Consider the following 16,993-nt stretch of genomic DNA (forward strand, 5'->3'; position numbering starts at 1 on the left):
TCTCAGCCCGTCCAGCAGCCGCTGCCAGGTGAGCCGGCAAGGCCACACGCGGTTCATCAGCGGCTTGGCTGCGAGACAAAGCCTAGATCCCCCGTCGGGAACGACGTTGTGTCTGAGGAGGCGTCGCCAGGCCAACGGCGCTTCTGCTCCGAGACTCTGTGGTGTCTGCTCAGAGGCGACAGCTGCCTTTTCTGTCTTCATCTGTGAACACATATGTGTTGCTGCAAAACAGTTTGCTCCTCCAGTGAACACAGTCTGATTTGACTTCTGCTCTAAGAGCATCTGGAATCCTGGCTGTGGGGGTTGGCAGATCACGAGCAAAGTTGTCATCATTTCGCAGCGGAGTCTGGAGAGCGAGCGCATGGTGCTGCGGCCTCGACAGCTCAAGCTGCTAGAGAAACGACGGGTAAAATCGTGGCATTTAGAGGGGCCTTTGGCCTTCAGAGAGCCTGGTATTTGAAAACCAGCGCTTTCACCAAAGATGCATCGAGGAAAGTTAATTCCTGGGTGTGTGGAGGTTCTTCTGTCGGGACCTCGGTCTGCAAGGTACAGCCCAGCCCTGCCATCAGGAGCACTTGTGCCGAGCAGTTCCCAGGACAAACGTGTCTGATGAGAAGCGGACGATCTTAGGACACATGACGGGGACTCTGTCTGCTGAAGGGCAGCCCTGCTTTCTAGGCTGGTGACCCAGGCCCTTTCCTTCTGGGCCCTGGTGGGGCCGTGATGAAAGCTTGTAACTCAAGTCAGAGAAGGAGGCTCAGAGGAAGCCTGTAGGCTCCCGCCCTGCCCGGCCCCTCATCGTCCTGCATCCCCTCCCCATACCATGCCCCCCTCCTCGCTGGGGCCCTGCAGTACCCGCCCCACCTGGACAGTGGCTAGTCCTGGTAGCTCTCCCGCCCTAGAGTCGTCTCAGGCCTCTGTTCCCACACCTGCAGCTCCACGTGGGGAAGGCTGCTGGGCCCGCAGGGATCACCAGGCCTTGGGGATGAGGTTGGAGCCCTAATCCTACTGCTGGTCCTTCATCTCCCCGCCCCCCTCTCCCCCTCCCGGCCCCGCCCAGCTGGTGTGAGCCACCAACAAGGGTCCTTTATGTGATGACTCTTCTTGCAGCCTCACCTATAGCCAGAGACTGGACAGAACAGGGTGCCCAGCCTGGGGAACGCCTCCCACCTGGGGAGGAGCCCAATTCCCTCCCGGCTGCTGTCTCCCCAAGACTTCATTCTCCTACCTGCCCCACGCTCCTACCCGCCCCGCTCTCCTGTCGGCTGAGACACAAGTGTTGCCAATGGTGGAGCCAGGTTCCAGCTCTGTGCCCAGGGCGGCGTTCTTCCTCGTTGCCTTTGTGTTTGAAAAGACAAACCTTTTCCTTCTCACAGTTCTAATGACTGACAGGGCACACGCCAAACTCTGGGCCTTGGGTTAGCAGATCATCCTCAGTTTCTATTTTTTTTTTTTCCATCAATAAGAAATTTACTTGTTTTAAAAAAATCCAAATGCTGGCATTGTCCAGAAAAATTTAACAGGTTTTTTATATTGTTATAAAGTTGCACTGCTGAAACTTGTTCACTGAAACATTTGACTTGCATTAATGCTTTATGTCCCCGCATTTATATTAAAAAATTCACACACAAATGAAAATGGAAAAACTGCCAAACACCTGATTTCTGTCCCATATTTTCAACCTTCAGTCATATACTTAGGTACCTTTTGACCCCATGGAAAAAGAAACCTAACATTCAGAACTACCAATAACAGGAAGAAGAAGAGAATTTTTTTTAAGAATGAAATGTTTCCCAGCATAGTGGATCTTAAGCACGTTCTCCAGATGTGCGGCGCGCTCGCTGGATGTCTCCTGGTGTAATTGTTACGAGTTTGGCGTGGAGAGCACACAGGTTGGGGTTTTCAATAAGGCCACCCAGACAGGCCTCCTGCAAAGCACCCATTGCTGCACTTGGGAAGCGCAGGTCTGTGTTGAAGTCCTGAGCAATTTCTCGCACCAGAGGCTGGAAGGGAAGTTTGTGAATGAGAAGCTCAGTGGACTTCTGATAACGTCTGATTTCACGAAGTGCCCGGTGCCAGGCCTGTAACGATGCGGCTTCTTCACCCTCCGGTGGAGGGCGCACCCTTCCGGGCGGCTTTGGTAGCCAGCTGCTTCCGCTGCGCTTTGCCCCAGTCGCTTGCGGGCAGTCTGCTTGGTAGGAGCCATGGCGCAGAGACCTCTGTACTTACCCCCTTCTCCTTCGGCTAGAGCTCGGCGAGCTGGAGGCAGGCAGGCGTTGGAGAGCGACGGCGGCTGCGAACACCCTCAGTTTCTACCTTATGCATTTCCTGGTTTGATTTTTTTTTAAATGTTGATTTTAATATATATATTTCAGAGAGGAAGGAAGAGGGAGAGGGAGATAGAAGCATCAATGATGAGAGAGAATCATTGATCAGCTGCCTCCTGCACGCCCCCTACTGGGGATTGAGCCGCAACCCGGGCCTGTGCGCTGACTGGGGAATTGAACCATGACCTCCTGGTTCATAGGTCAGTGCTCAACCACTGAGCCACACCAGCCGGGCCTGGTTTGAATTTTTTAAAAGTGAGGCATATAAAATTCCATTTGGAAAAATGAACATTGAATAATCTTAAACAGAAGAAATGCATTTTAAACAGATCCCGCCTCATCCCTGTGAACTGCACAGCTGTGCCTGGGGGGGCTGTCCGTCCCCCACCCGCTGCACGGTATCTGCCTCCCTGTCCTGCTTGTAGTGAGGGGCTGGGAGGCTTTCTGAGGGCAACCTCAGGCTTCTGGTGACGGGCTGGGAGCCTGTATGTGGACGGGCAGGCCCCGGGGCAGCGTGTGCAGAAAGCTGTCGCGTGGAGGTCGGAGGTCTCTGGGGAATCACAGACGCCTGCCCCCCAACACAGGAGCCCCGGAGTCCTCAGCCTGCCCTTTGCTGAGAGGCTCCCTCCCTGGGCGACAGGTGAGGCAGGCACGGTGTCCCTCCAGGAGCAGCTGACCGTCTGGTGTGGTTCAGTCCGTCGAGGGCGGGAGAAGGTCAGTGGGAGACAGACACAGTGACCAAGCAAATAAATTACAAGTGTGGGGTGTCACGTGACTGTGAGTAAGTTATTTCCATGGTTGGGGTTTTTGTCGTAATAACTGTCTGGACGAACCGAGGTCATCATTACCCAGCTCCCGTCACCTGTGTGATCGAGGGGCGTGAAGCCCTTGCTTCCCCCCACTGTGGCCCGTCTGACAGCCGAGGGGCCCTGCCGGAGGTTGGGGCTTGAGAGCCACGTGGGCATGGCCTCCTGTGAGGAGGGAGGTGGGAGCGATGGTCGCCCCCTTGGCCTGGGGTTCTGCCCTCAGAATTTGTTTTGCCTCCAGAGATGTTAACGCTCCCTGGGGTTCCGGATGCACCAGGGGGAGCGTGTGGACCCAGTTAAACCTCCTCCTTGACACTGAGGCCAGGGCCGCCCTCCTCGCCGTACGGTCCTACCTCTTAGTCTGGAGTCGGCCCCTGTGGTGCCCACAAACTCACATTGGTCTCTGGGCTAAACTGCTGCCCAGGTTACCCCACAAGGGGATCAGCCATGATGAGCTGGCACTGGTGGGCCATGGTCACCCTGTCCTGGCCTCACCGGTCAGCAGGGACAGCAGTGAGCCCAGAGTCCTGCCATGCCAGCCCTCTCTCCCAGGTGCTCTGCCCACCAGGCCAAGAGGAGATGCCCTTCTCTCCAGACGCTGATGGAGGCGCCCTGAGCCCCGCTCCCACCTCCCCCTCACTCTCCTGGGTCCCCAGGATGCTGTCCATCGGGACGATGGCAGAGCTCAGACCAGGCCGTGGGCTGTTTGCTCCCAGTCATCAGTGTGGGTGGGTGGTCAGTGTGGGCGGGTGGTCAGTGGGGTGGGTGGTCAGTGTGGGTGGGTGGTCAGTGTGGGCGGGTGGTCAGTGGGGTGGCTGGTCAGTGTGGGTGGGTGGTCAGTGTGGGTGGGTGGTCAGTGGGGTGGTGGGTGGTCAGTGGGGTGATGGGTCACGCTCCTGCCCCCAAAGTGGAGTCAGTGACAGTTTTGTGCTAAATGACACTGGAGAGACTGCACTGGGTCCTGCCTCGCCGCGTCCTCTCTCCAGCCTACGTGTTCCTGCTGGTTCCTCTGCTCCTCCCAGTGGCTCCTTACCTTCCGTGCGGTGGGTTTATTCTGCCTCCACTGTGAGGGGCCCAGGGCCGGGCCGGGACTTGACTCACATGCACCGTTAGCCCTGACGATGCGGATTCATTGGGTGTGAGTGTGCTCACCAGGTGCACAGCCTCGTCCTGGCTGACGATGCCCTCGCTCAGGCCGAGTGGAGCAAGAACAAGGTTCCAGAAGGATCTGGGCTTTAGGGAGGTCGCCTTCCCTGTGGGTGCTGCCTGGGAACCACATGGCCTCAATGTGCTTACAGCCGGGAGGAGGGGCCAGGGTGTCATTGTCAGACAAGATGGAACCTGAGGACTCGCTCTGAGGACCAGACACAGACGCTTCCCCTTGGTGACGTGGCACCTGATGCTGTGTTTTGTCTGTCAGCCTCTCACTGGCGTCTGTGGGTTCATAAGGGGCAGGACACTGTGGTCCAAGACCAGGTATCGTCCGTCATTACAATACGCAGACCTTGCTTGTTGGCTGTACCTGGTGATAAGGAGTCTGCCTGGCACTGGGCTTCGTGTATGAGGCACGTTGTGGGTGGAAAGTGCCTGGTGAGGGTTGGCGCCTGCCCTTAGCCTTCCTTCCATGGCGGGCTTTCTGAGGACGGGAGCAAGGGGAGAGGTTGCTGCATTGCTTGGGAGGGCCTGGCAGGGGGCAGAGGGCAGAGGGCAGAGGGCTCCCTGTGCTACCACCACGGGCAGGCCCTCGAGGCAGCGAACAAGCCCCTGTTTACGCAGCAAGGGCAGCCCCGCGTCCGTCTCCATGGTGCCCGGTGACGGTTTCTTGGTAACAGCCAGTGGTGGTCCTTCCCAAGCTCTGCATCTCGGAGAAAACGCTGCTAGTTCCTCTCGAGAAAGGGAAGCACGTCGCCCAATTTAAAGGAGCAGTCGGGGTGGGGAGGGGCTAATCTTGTAGTTGGCCAGTGCGTCAGCAAAGGTGACCCAGGAGTTAGTTATGCCTAGAGGTGTACACACGTAGAAGGAGCAGGGTCCCAGGGACGCTCAGGCACAAGGCCTTTTGGGGTGACCCTGCCCCTGACTGGGACTGGGGGGGCGGGGGCAGGGCTAGGACAGCCCCCCGATCCTGGTCGTTTGAGGGGAAGGCAGGTCAGGGTGCATCTCCAGTGGAGGAAACGAGTGTCCGTCAGAAACCCCGTAGCTGCATGTTAGCAGCTGCCCTGCGTGGAGCACTCCTGAGCCTCTGCTTCCTACTCTCACTTTCCCGTTTCATGGACGAGGACACTGAGGCTCCAGGATGAAGGCATTTGCTAAGCTCCAAAGCCTCCAACCCCAGGACTGACATGCATGGCTGACGGCACGCGCGCTCCTTGTGGAACTGTCCTGCCCTTTGAGGCGACGCGGCCTGGCAGGAGGGGTGTGACCTGCTGGGCGTCGGCCTGTCCCTCTGGGGCTTCAGACCAGCCTGGGCGAGGACTGGGAGCAGCCGCGCCTCAGCTGTGGCCTGGACGCTTCAGAGTCACAGCCGCGAGGTGTTGTCCTAGGGTCCCATGAGCTGCGCCCCAAGTTGCAGGGCTGCACAGACAAGCCCCGGGGACTGGCGAGTCGGCACCTATAAAATTAGCTCCCGTCCCTCAGGCCCCTCCGCACCTTTGCAGGCAAAACCAGTGTCTCCCGGAGCCCTGGCCTCCCGTCTGGTTGACTGTTGGGCATCGGGCAGCGTTGCCGACATGGTTCCTTGTGAGTCATAGCAGAGCTGAGCGTCAGGCCGTGCAGAAGGTCCCTGTGTCTGAGGACTCTTGGTTCTCACACACCCACAAGTCAGGCAGCTCAGCGATGGAGGAGGGGGTGTGGGACGAGCATTTTAGGGAGCACGGGAACATTACAGATGAGAAAAGGCTCTTAGAAAGTTGATGGCGCCCTTAAATGGTTTGCAGAAATGAGCTTTCTGAGTGTCTCATTTGATATTGTTTTGTTCTTTAGAACAAAGTTGAACGTAGTTATAATGGCATATTCTCATCTAAGTTGTGTCAACTGTAATACAACATAGAATTATCCCTCTAATTCTAGTCCCGTGTTTTCCAAGGTGAAGAGAGACCCATTCAGACTCTTCCTACCCCCTCAGCCAGACACTTCCTGGGAAATGATGTCCTCCTGCAGGTGGATTTGCTGTGACATTCCGGCCCCCCCACCCCATCCCCATCCCCATCCCAGGGAGTCTCAGTTACCTGGTTGAGGAGGTGTGGCAGGCGGTTTGCAGTTCTTTAGCAATGGGAAGGAGGAAATGTGTTGTCCTCACTGGTCTCTGAGAGACTCCCCCCGGGAGTGAGGTCATCCTGGTCTCTAACTGCTTTTGAAGTCATGGCCGTCAGAGACCATCACTTCTTTATTGCTCCTAGTGATGTTATTGCATCCGGATTGCGACTGTATTTAACAGGGTTTTGAAGTGTGATATTCATCAGGCAGCCTGTACAGACGACTAATATCCGAACACGCAGCACGCAGCAGCGTTGTCTGACGCTCGGTGCCGAGTGCACAGTGGAAAAGCCACCTTGTCATTTTTGGTCTTTGGGGAAAATTGCAGCATAAAAGGGAGCAGTCCCTTCCCTAATTGCAAAGCAGCCCTGGATGGACAGCAAGCTGGGCCCGGCCTTCAGGGTGCGGCTGGGAGCACGTGGCCTCGTAAAGAAGCTGCTATCTGATCTCTTTGGACTTTATTGGACTTTCTTTCTTAGAACAGCTTTCGACGTACAGAGCGCCCGGTCCCTTTCACAGGCAGTTTAAACACCCAGGCTTCTCCCTTCTCTCCGCAGACGCCGGCTCCTCTCCCAGAGGTCCTCGCTGGAGACGCTGGAAGACATTGAGGAGAACGCCCCCCTGCGGAGGTGAGTGTCCGGCTGGCGTTTCTGTGTGTAAATGGCTCGCTGGGCAAGGTCACAGCCACAGTTAAAACTCCTGATCTGCAGAATTAAGTGTTTAAAATGACGTCTAAGCCCCAGGGTCATAGTTTGGACACTCCTGCCCTGAGGACCAGGAGAACAGTGTAGGGCCCTTCTCCCTTCCCTGTGAAAGCTGCTGGCGATGAAGACAGCCCAGCCTGGCCCCCGTCCAGGTGCCATGTGACGCAGCAGACACAGGCTCGCTTGGCGGTGCCCGCGGTGCCCTGTGCGGCCAGGTGCTGGGCAATGCGTGAGGGGAGCTGAGCCTGCTCCCTGGGGCTGGTCCCTCCCTCCCTCCCTGGAGATGACAGAAGTGCTTGCGGCACCTTTTTGGGTGGCTGCAGTGCTGAGCTGTGCCGTGCCTCCTCTAGCCCCCTCTGCTGCCCCGTCCGCACCGCGGGCCAGCCAGGCCTCCTGGAGGAGGCAGCACTCACTGCCGCCCAGCCGGTGGCCCGTGGGGGCTGCTCCTGCAGAAGGAGCTGAGTGAGCTGGGCTCTGGCCGACAGGGCACACGTGGCAGCGGCAGGGGAGCCTGCGGAGGATGTGCCCTCAGCTGCACCCGCTCCTCCGGGAACCCATACCTGCACCCATGGGTCGGGCCGTGGCTCAGGATTGGGGCGTCCCGGGCCCTTCCCTTTGGGCCTGGGAGGTGCTCATGTGGAGGGAGGCAGCTCACCCTGAAGCCGGCTCCTTCCGGGCCCAGATTCTCCCCCCAGGTCCTGGGTCTTGTGCACAGACCACCGGGTGGAGGGTGGAGCATGGACAGGCCTGTGTAGGGTTGAACGTGTCAGATGCCCTGAGTCTCATCATTGACTTTATTCCAAAGAGACAGCGGGGCTGACAGTTCAGTTTCCGCTTTTGAAACGGTTGTGACTCGGGGCCCGTCCCAGGTGAGTGCGTGTCGCTGCGGGACAACGAGGCGCGGTGCCAGTGCCCTTCCGTCCTGGCTGCTGTCAGTGTTGGGAGAAGGGCTGCTTCCTGGAGGGAGAGCTGCAGAAGCTGCACTAAAGTCCGTGGGGGCGGGCGCTGGCCCAGGTGATCAGCGAGGGGGGCGGTGCTGTGAGCAGGTGCCACACACGGGAAACCAGTGTGCGGAGCTGGCAGCCTGGTGTCCCCAGGGCCCGAGAAGCTCGTGGTCAGGGTGCCTATGGCCGTGCGCCAAGGGGGGCCTGTGGGAAGACGTCGCTCCCCTTTAGGGGCCCAGGTGGTTAAGGGGCTGAGGAGGCACTGGGCACGCGCTCCTGGTCACACGCCCGTCACCCTGCCCCTCTCAGAATTGGCCCAGGCTGAGCCTGCTCTGCCCTTGTGCCCTGGTGGCAACACAGGCAGAGTGAGACTGGGTGTCTTCCTCAGCTCTTCCAGAAACTGCTGAATTCCCGGCAAATCTTGTTCAAATCCAATATTTAACCATCAGTCAGAAATAAGGGAATCGAGGCAGTTTAAGAAGTCTTCATTTTCCCCTTGACTTCTTTCTTAATTAAAATTTTTTTCTTAGAAATATACTTGTTCCTAGGAAATAGCATCAGCATGGCACAGCAGGAGGGGACCTGAGGTTGGGAGTCAGGGGATTTGAGGGCTTGACCGGATTCTTCTACAAACCGGTCACATGGCCTTGGAAGTTCCCTTAGCTCCGCTGGGGCCTCAGTCTTCCCATCTGTAACGCGGGAGGGACAAGGGGCTGATCGCTGAGGTCCTTCCCAGCTCCCGGGTTCTGTGAAATGAATGTATCATTAATGGCACTGAAGTTTTGGGGGAACTGGGGGTGGAATGCTAATGCCCAACTTGCTTTTAAACTCAGCACATTGAACAAGTGGCTCCAAGGCATCTATTAAAAACCTTTTGCATAATTACGTGTGTCCTATAATCAGTGCTAACAAGAAAGAGCTAATCTTTCATTAAATTAGTTTTTAATTTAATCCTACCCTAATTTAATTTTGTGTCACTTAAAGTGTATGTTTTAAAATGGATATTTACATGTTAATTCAGGCGGTTTCAAAATTAATTCATTCTTTGCCCACCCTGCCACAACACGTGCTCAGTCTTCCGGTTTCCTTGGCAATGGTTGCTAACGCCACGATTCCCTAGGGTGTCCTCAGGCTCCCTGGGGGTGGAGTTGAATGCTTAAAAGACGCAGGACAACACACTGCTCCTTGACAGGGAGCCCAGGCAGCTAGGATCGGGCGCTGAGAGCCGCATAAAGCACCTTTGTTAAGTTCTCCTTTTGAAAGCCTTGCTTTTCTCTTGTGCATCCCAGTGTGTCAGTAAGTTTCCAAGAATTGAGCATTTACTAGGAGGGGGTTTCCTCTGGCCTGGTGGTTACCGAGTGTCCTAGAAATAAGAACCCAGGACTCCCTAGGTGTCCAGAAAAACCTCGTTTACCTGCGCACACGTGGCAGCCACTGCCGCCCCAGTTTCCAGCCTGTCTGGATCGGTGGGGGCTGGCTGGTGCACCTCCTCCTTCCCCTGCTGGTGCTGACAGCCACCGATGACTCCCAGTTCCTGCAGAGGCCTGTGGGGCTGTGTCCCCCGACCTGCAGCCCTCTCTGCAGGCCCAGAGGTGGGGAGCAGCCGGGGTTCCTCCTCGGGCCTCGGACTGAGTCGGGCTTCCGGCCCTTGGGGCAGGATGGGAAAGTGCTCACAGTCCTGCTCACTTTGCTGTGGCCACTGTCCTGGACTGGCCGGCTGAGGAAGCTCTCCAGTGGGGAAGGCGGGGGAGGGTGTGAGGCACAACTGACCCCTCGCCCTGTGCAGGATCCCCTGGGAGCGTCCTTGCACTCTCAGAGGCCCCCTCGCCAGGGACTGAGCTTCTAGAATCCTCTGCTGTGTGTGAGAGCGACAGTGGGGACCTTGAGTGACTTGCAGACTCCAGCATTGGTTTCTGGGGGTAGAAGTGAGGCCATGGGGGTCCTGGGCCTACCCCACAGAGCTGCCCGAGAAGGCAGGAGGAGCCCCCAGGAGACTGAACCTGGGTTAGAGCCTGAGGGGGAGTGGGGTTTGGGGTGCTTCCCCCTGAAGTCCACAGGAAGCTCTGCTAAAGGCCCTCCGGCAGGCAGTGCAGGTCTTTGAAAGAATCTATTTAAAACCAAGAACTCAGGACCCTTAACAAGGACGCACTTTCAGCAACATAGGGGGCGGGTGGTCACCAAGTGTGCACCCTTTGAGGCCACTGGTCTTAAGAACCACGGCACCTGAGACGTGTGTGCATATTTGCATCCACGTGCAAATGCACGGCTGTGCATGTTTCCATGTGACTGCATCCTGCGCCACCTACAGATGGCGAAGCTCTGTACAGGCCGTCTCGGGAATCCTCACAGCAGCGCCAGGGAAGGGACGACTGTGGGGGTCGGGGCTGCGGACCCTGCTCGGATGCAGTGACCTGACTAGACCCAAGGGAACCCCCTTTTCCTCGAGAGTCACCACATACCTGGTGTCACTCCTTTGCTTCTGCCGGCACTCACGGCTTCGCTGTGATTGTTTGCAAGCTAAGTCACATTTTAAGGGGCTGTTTCTTAGAAAATAAATAAATGTCAGTGCCCTTTGGTGAAAGGCTTCTAGAAAGACTGGCCCTTCCTAGAGGTGGGGAAGGGGCTGGGGGGATGGACACCCTGAGGTCTGGACCTCATTTCCCCTGAGCTTGGCCCTTGGGGGATTTTAGAGGTTGGGTTGCTCTGTGGGTCTGTGACCCGCCCCCCCCCCCTCCCCCGGTCCTGAGCCCGCCTGCCCACACCCACCTGCTTGTTAGTTACCTTGTTACTCTTGCCCCTGAAGCCTCAAAGTTCAGACAGGACTGAGGTTGGGGACCCAGCCCGGACCTCGCTGTGGCTTCGGCAGTGGGCACAGCTCCTGGAACTTCCTCTCGGAGGCTACGTTCTGGGGTCCCCAATCCCAATGGCAGAATCAGCCCTGGGGTCAGAAAGGTCTAAGTGAACAACGATATTTGGCAGCAAAAACCAAATCAGACCAGTCAGCTCCCTTTTCCAAGAAAAGACTCGTTTGTGGGGTGTTTTGCTTTCCTTGGTGTTGTTGCAGCTGTGGAGCTTGGAATGCGCCGGTAACTGTGAAAACACACACACAAGTCAGGTCTTTCAGCCCATGGAAGCCCGTGTCGTACATTCCAGGAAAAAATCATTTCAATCCAAGTCGTTCTGTTCAACAAATATTCATTTAAAATTTATCTTAAAAACAAAAAGGAGAAGACGCCGCCCCCTCGCCGGGGCTGATCCTCATTCGAGTGACGCTCCAGGCGGAGCCGCGTTCGAGCCGCAGCAGCGCAGGCCAGAGGGCTGCGAACAACAAGGCGGCTCAGGGTTTTTCACACGGACTCTTCCCGGGTTGTTTCCCCTCCGAACCCTTTAATTTACAGTTTTCTGTTTCCGTTACCTGCGTTGACACAGAGGATTTCTTTTTTAAGATGACAAGAAAGACTGATGCCTTCGGAACCGGTAGGTGGAGTCATTGTACCTGAGGACAATGGTTTTCGTGAGCTGGCGTTTTGGAGGCCCATATAAACTATTGTCAGCATCATCAAGGAAGTTGTCTGTCTTCGGTGTTTTTTAAGCTTCCTTGCTCCCAGCCATATTGTCCTCATTATCCTGGGGTGACTCACCCCGTTTGTCTGGTCTTTCCTTCCTGTCTTTGTGTGGAGGTGGCTCCGCTGTCCAGGGGCCACTGACTGTATTTTTGAAATGACTTTGTTTTTCAGATGTCGAACTCTCTCAGGTTCGCCCAGACCAAAGACCTTTAAGAAGATCCATTTCATCAAGAACATGCGGCAACACGACACGAGGAACGGCAGGTACCGCACGCACAGATGCCGCCCTCGGCCTCCTGGTTGTAGGAGGGGTGGGTCCCGGGGGAAGGGCGTGGGGACGCCTGATGGCTGGACCCGGCCAAGCGAAGCGCAGGCTCTCCCGTGACCTTTCACCCCCCTCCCGCCAGAACCGTCCCAAGAAGTCTGTAGAAGGCAGTGCTTCCTCACACTGCCCAGAGGCTGGTGAGGTTTAGGTTAACCACGCGCCGTCTTTCATTTTTCACTATATCTTCATTGATCTCAGAGAGGAAGGGAGAGGGAGATAGAACATCCATGATGAGGGAGAATCATGGATCGGCTGCCTCCTGCACGCCCTCTCTGGGGACCTGAGCCGGCAACCCTGGCCTGTGCCCTGACGGAGAATCGACCTGGACCCTTCGGTCCGCAGGCCGACTGGCCCTATCCACTGAGCAACCCGGCCAGGGCTGCACTGAGTCTTTAATACTCTGCACATATATTTGCATGGAAATCTTTGAAGAGAGTAACAGTTGAATTTCGTGTTCTGTCTTTTCCCTCTTTTTCTGCTCTGTTGGGCTGTTTTCTGTTTTCACCTGGGCGGTGCGCCTTGGTCAGCGGATGCCCCCCAGGCTTGTGCTGGGCACGTCTTGGTGCCGCTGGGGAGCTGCAGGAGCGTGGAGCCATGGCCTTGCCCGCGGGTGCCCCTGGCACTGGCGCGCTGCCTGGCTGCTGGCACTGGGCGCCTGTTTCTCCAGCTCTTCTTCACAGGGCCTGTCGGAAAGCGCTATTCAGTGAAAATTTGCACGACCCTGATATGAACACTGTCCCGTGACACGTAGATCGGAGGCATCACTGCTGGCGCATCTGCGAGGCGGGGGCTGCGTCCATCCCAGTGTTGGACCTGAGCCCAAGGCAGCTCGGGGTCCCTGGTGCTGCACCCTTAGGGGCAGCTCCCTCTGCTGCCCTGTGACCTGGGCAGTGGTTCCCTTGAACGGGGGAGTTAGGGACACTGTCCCAGGGCAGACCACTTCACTTGAGCTTCTGGTTTGCAAAAGGCCACTAATGTCTAGTCCAGTGATGGCGAACCTTTTGAGCTCGGCGTGCCAGCATTTTGAAAACCCTAACTTAACTCTGGTGCCGTGTCACATATAGAAATTTTTTGATCTTTGCAACCATAGTAAAACAAAGATTTATATTTTTGATATTTATTTTAAATATTTAAATGCATTTAACAAAAAAAATCAACCAGAAAAAATGAGTTCGAGTGTCACCTCTGACACGCGTGTCATCGGTTCGCCATCACTGGTCTAGACTGAAAACAGAACGGCCTCAGGGCCGCTGTGCTCGCCTCCTCCCGCCCCCGAGAAGGGAGCCTGCTCCTGCCCGACTCTGTCCTCTCAGGGCCCAGCTCCCGCCTCCTGTGACTCAGGCTGCAGGCCGGACGGGGCTCCCCGGTCCCCAGACCTGCTGCCCGTGGGCAGAGGCTCCGGCTCCGCCAGGACCAGAGGGCGGCTGGCGGTAGGGAGGGCGGCTGTCCTCGGACAAGACGCCTGACCTGGCCCGGAGTGTTCAGCACAGTTTAAGGTAGAAAATGGGAAAGATCAGAAACTGAAGGCCAGGCGTGATAGGACAATCCCGTGTCTCCTGGAGAACAGCACAAAACACCTCCGTCAGCCTCGTGGTCAGTAACGTCGGGGCAGCTGCTTGGAGATACAGCTGGGGCCTCGGCATCTCCCCGTTCACCCCGTCCTCTCCCCGTTCACCCCGTTCTCCCCGTTCACCCCGTCCTCTCCCCGTTCACCCCGTCCTCTCCCCGTTCACCCCGTTCTCCCCATTCACCCCGTCCTCTCCCCGTTCACCCCGTTCTCCCCGTTCACCCCGTCCTCTCCCCATTCACCCCGTCCTCTCCCCGTTCACCCCGTCCTCTCCCCATTCGCCCCATCCTCTCCCCATTCGCCCCATCCTCCCCGTTCACCCCGTCCTCTCCCCGTTCACCCCGTCCTCCCCGCGTTCACCCCATTCTCACCCCGTCCTCTCCCCGCGTTCACCCCGTCCTCTCCCCGTTCACTCCGTTCTCCCCGCGTTCACCCCATTCTCTCCCCGTTCACCCCGTCCTCCCCGCGTTCACCCCATTCTCACCCCGTCCTCTCCGCGTTCACCCCGTCCTCTCCCCGCGTTCACCCCGTCCTCTCCCCGTTCACTCCGTTCTCCCCACGTTCACCCCGTCCTCTCCCCATTCACCCTGTTCTCTCCCCGTTCACCCCGTCCTCTCCACGTTCACCCCGTCCTCCCCCTGTTCACCCCGTTCTCCCCGCGTTCACCCCGTTCTCTCCGCGTTAACCCCGTTTGTTCACTCCGCGTTCACCCCGTTCTCTCCATGACATCAGACCCCCGGTATGTGGAGGGGAAGTGAGCCTCGGCGGACCGTGGTCCGATGGAGGGTGGATCTTCTTCGAGTCAGAACCACCTCCAGGTGTCCTGAATCAGTGAAGCCGGGAGGCTGGATTGGGGACCTGCTGGAGTGAGTGGGTCAGGGAGCGGGTGCCAGGACTGTGGCCGCCACCAGCAGCCGGAAGGGGCAGGGGCCGTTAGAGTTCAGAGGGTTGTGGCCCTGCAGACACTCGGTTTCTGACGTGCAGCTCCAGCACGGGGCGGGCGCAGTGTGCTGTTGAAGTCGCCCCGTTGTGGCGCATTGTGGGGCAGCCCCAGGGAACGGGCAGCGGCTGCAACCACTTCTTCCCAGCATGCTCAGCCCGCACCTCAGCCGCTCAGCTGCTCTGGGCCCTGCCACATTGGCGGATGCATGGGACATGCTGTTCCAGTTCAGGGGCTGGAGGCGGGAAGGCGCCTCAGAGAAGAGGGACCTAGAAGACTGGCCTTGGAGTGGGCTGGGCCGGGACACGTCCTGGAGCAGGAACGGGGGCCCACAGTTGGGCACGGGAAAGGGAGAGCCCGGATGAAGGGAAGCATGGCCAGCACCGTGGTCAGTGAGGCTGCACAGGGCGTCGGAGAGAGGGGGCGGGGGCGCCGAGCTGGCACAAGTCAGGTGGGAAATGCCTTGCAGGCCTACGCATGCCATGCTGGCTGGTGGTGCTGTCATCACGGAGCTGCTAGCCGTCTTTTCGTGACTGCCCTCTGCCATCTCCACAGCCATTCCCATTGACTTCAGAGAGGAAGGGAGAGGGGGGGAGAGAGAAACATCAGTGAGAGAGAATCACCAATCTGCTGCCTCCTGAACATTCCACCTGCAGACCTCAGGCCTCCTCACGCCAAGAGAGATGCCTCGAGGTCTAGAAATAGAGCAAGATGCTGGTTTGGGGCTTCAGAGGCAACACCTACAAGCCCTGGATGACCCTGGACGCCGTCTGCTCAGACACTGGGCCCCGGGCAGCCGGGTTGAAGGCAGATGCAGTGCACGTGGGCCACGGGCTCTGTCGGCCGTCCCGAGCCCTCCGGCATCTCACCAGGGACGCAGGCTTTGTGGCCTGAAGCACAAGTTCCCTCAGACCAGAAACACTTTCCTAAGCACAGAAAAGGGGCTGGTGAAGAAGAAAGTTAGAGGGTGCCTCCTGGAGGGTTTGGGAAACCCTGGACCCGAGGGAGCCCAGCCATGGGCCTGCCGCGCTGACACACTCTGTGTATGGGAATGTGATCTCTAATCCCTCAAAGGCCCATCTCTCTGGACTTAGTGCCTCTTTGAAGCCCTTCCCTTCCGTGTACCACTTCCTGCTCATCCTGACCAGCTCCGGCTCCGTGTCACAGACGGGAAACTGGGCTTCGCAGGCCACTCGTGCAGGAGAGAAGGCGCCCCCGTGGCCGGAAGGGAGACGTGGAGGCGTCCAGTTTCCCAAGCCCATCGGGCCATCGGAACGGAGCGGGGCTGTCATGTCATCCTGCACTGCATCTGATCTGCTTCTGCAAACGCACACGCGTGTAGGGGCTGCGAGTCTGACGTCCTGGTGTGTGTGCAGGACGGACGCTGCCTGGCGCTCACAAAGAGCGAATCGGCACCTTCACAGGAACCCCAGGTCTGGACCCCGCGTGGGGCTCCAGAGTCACTGCGTGAGCTGCCGCTGTAGGAAGCAGAGGCACGAGCTCGCCGTCCCCCGGACCCCAGAGCTACTTCAGGACACACGTGGGCTGTGTTCTCGGCGGCTGCAGTGACGATGGCCAGCTCTGTGGGGCGTGAACCGCTGCAGACCTGTGGGACTTCTCTGCCCCTGAGAAAGTGGGCGGGTACGAGAAAGGACGGGACGTGCCCAGGGGCGTGTGGTCCTCCCTCGCCTCCCCCAGCCCAGCTGCTGGACCAGAGAGGCACCTACTCGCTGCTGGGCCTGCCCTGTGCTTAGAGGAACATGCTTTTCTGAATGAGACTCGAGCTGTCGGCCGCTCCCAGGCCTCCTGGCCAGACCACACAGTGCGAGCTCTCATGTAACGAACAATGCAGCTCATTTACTGACGGGCACGTGGTGGCTGCAGCCTCGGAAAGAATGCTCGCGTTTCACAGGCATTACACGCTCTCATTCTCTTGTTCTAGTAAAAATGTCCAAACAAGTTCGGTGTGTGGGAAGGAGGGCACTTTAGCCCGAGTGACGAGATGCCGTCCGCTAAGCCAGACGAGTCTGTCCAGCGCCTTCCTTCCTCACGTGGACGGGGAGAGGGTGGGGCTCCAGGCTTTTCTCCTGGTGGAAAGCGAGTGGGGGTGCAGAACCCCTCTCAGCCCATCTGGGCAGGGGCCCAGGCTATGCAGAGCGGGGGACACAGAGCCCTGATGTCACAGCTGCTGTTGGGGTCGGTCACCCTCTGTCCCCACCCCACGCTCCACCTGGTGACCTGCAGGCCAGGCTGAAAGACACCCTCAACACCGGGTGAAGGCAGATCACTGGGTGTCCGAGGAGCCCTTGGGTGCCCAGCCCAGCCCACAGGAGGAGCCTCTTCTGGTCTCAGAGAGGAGCGTGGCCTCAGGCACCGGGGATGATGGGGCCCATGGTCAGCCACACCCGCGAGTGTGTCACCTCCTGTGCCCCCTTCGTTACAGTATTTAGATCTGGCGTCTGATAGACACTTGTGAGTAGTAGCTATTACGTCTACTTGAGCAAATCAGCACAGTGCTGCATGGCAGCCGGGTCTCCGGAGCGGACCAGGGAGCAGCGGGGT

The 16,993-nt window shown here is 58.0% G+C and overlaps 1 protein-coding gene across 2 annotated transcripts in view; it reads left to right on the forward strand.

Moving 5' to 3' along the window:
- The window catches only part of CABLES1 (Cdk5 and Abl enzyme substrate 1), a 76,144-nt gene that overhangs the window by 30,664 nt on the left and 28,487 nt on the right, over positions 1-16,993 (forward strand). For both annotated transcript variants that reach the window (XM_036321881.1, XM_036321880.1), the window contains exons 2-3: positions 6,943-7,014; positions 11,771-11,863. In XM_036321881.1, the coding sequence (XP_036177774.1) occupies positions 6,943-7,014; positions 11,771-11,863 (165 nt within the window). The remainder of the gene's footprint in view (positions 1-6,942; positions 7,015-11,770; positions 11,864-16,993) is intronic.

This window comes from Myotis myotis, unplaced genomic scaffold (genome assembly GCF_014108235.1).
Source record: "Myotis myotis isolate mMyoMyo1 unplaced genomic scaffold, mMyoMyo1.p scaffold_m19_p_9, whole genome shotgun sequence".
In the NCBI taxonomy this organism is placed as follows: domain Eukaryota; kingdom Metazoa; phylum Chordata; class Mammalia; order Chiroptera; family Vespertilionidae; genus Myotis; species Myotis myotis.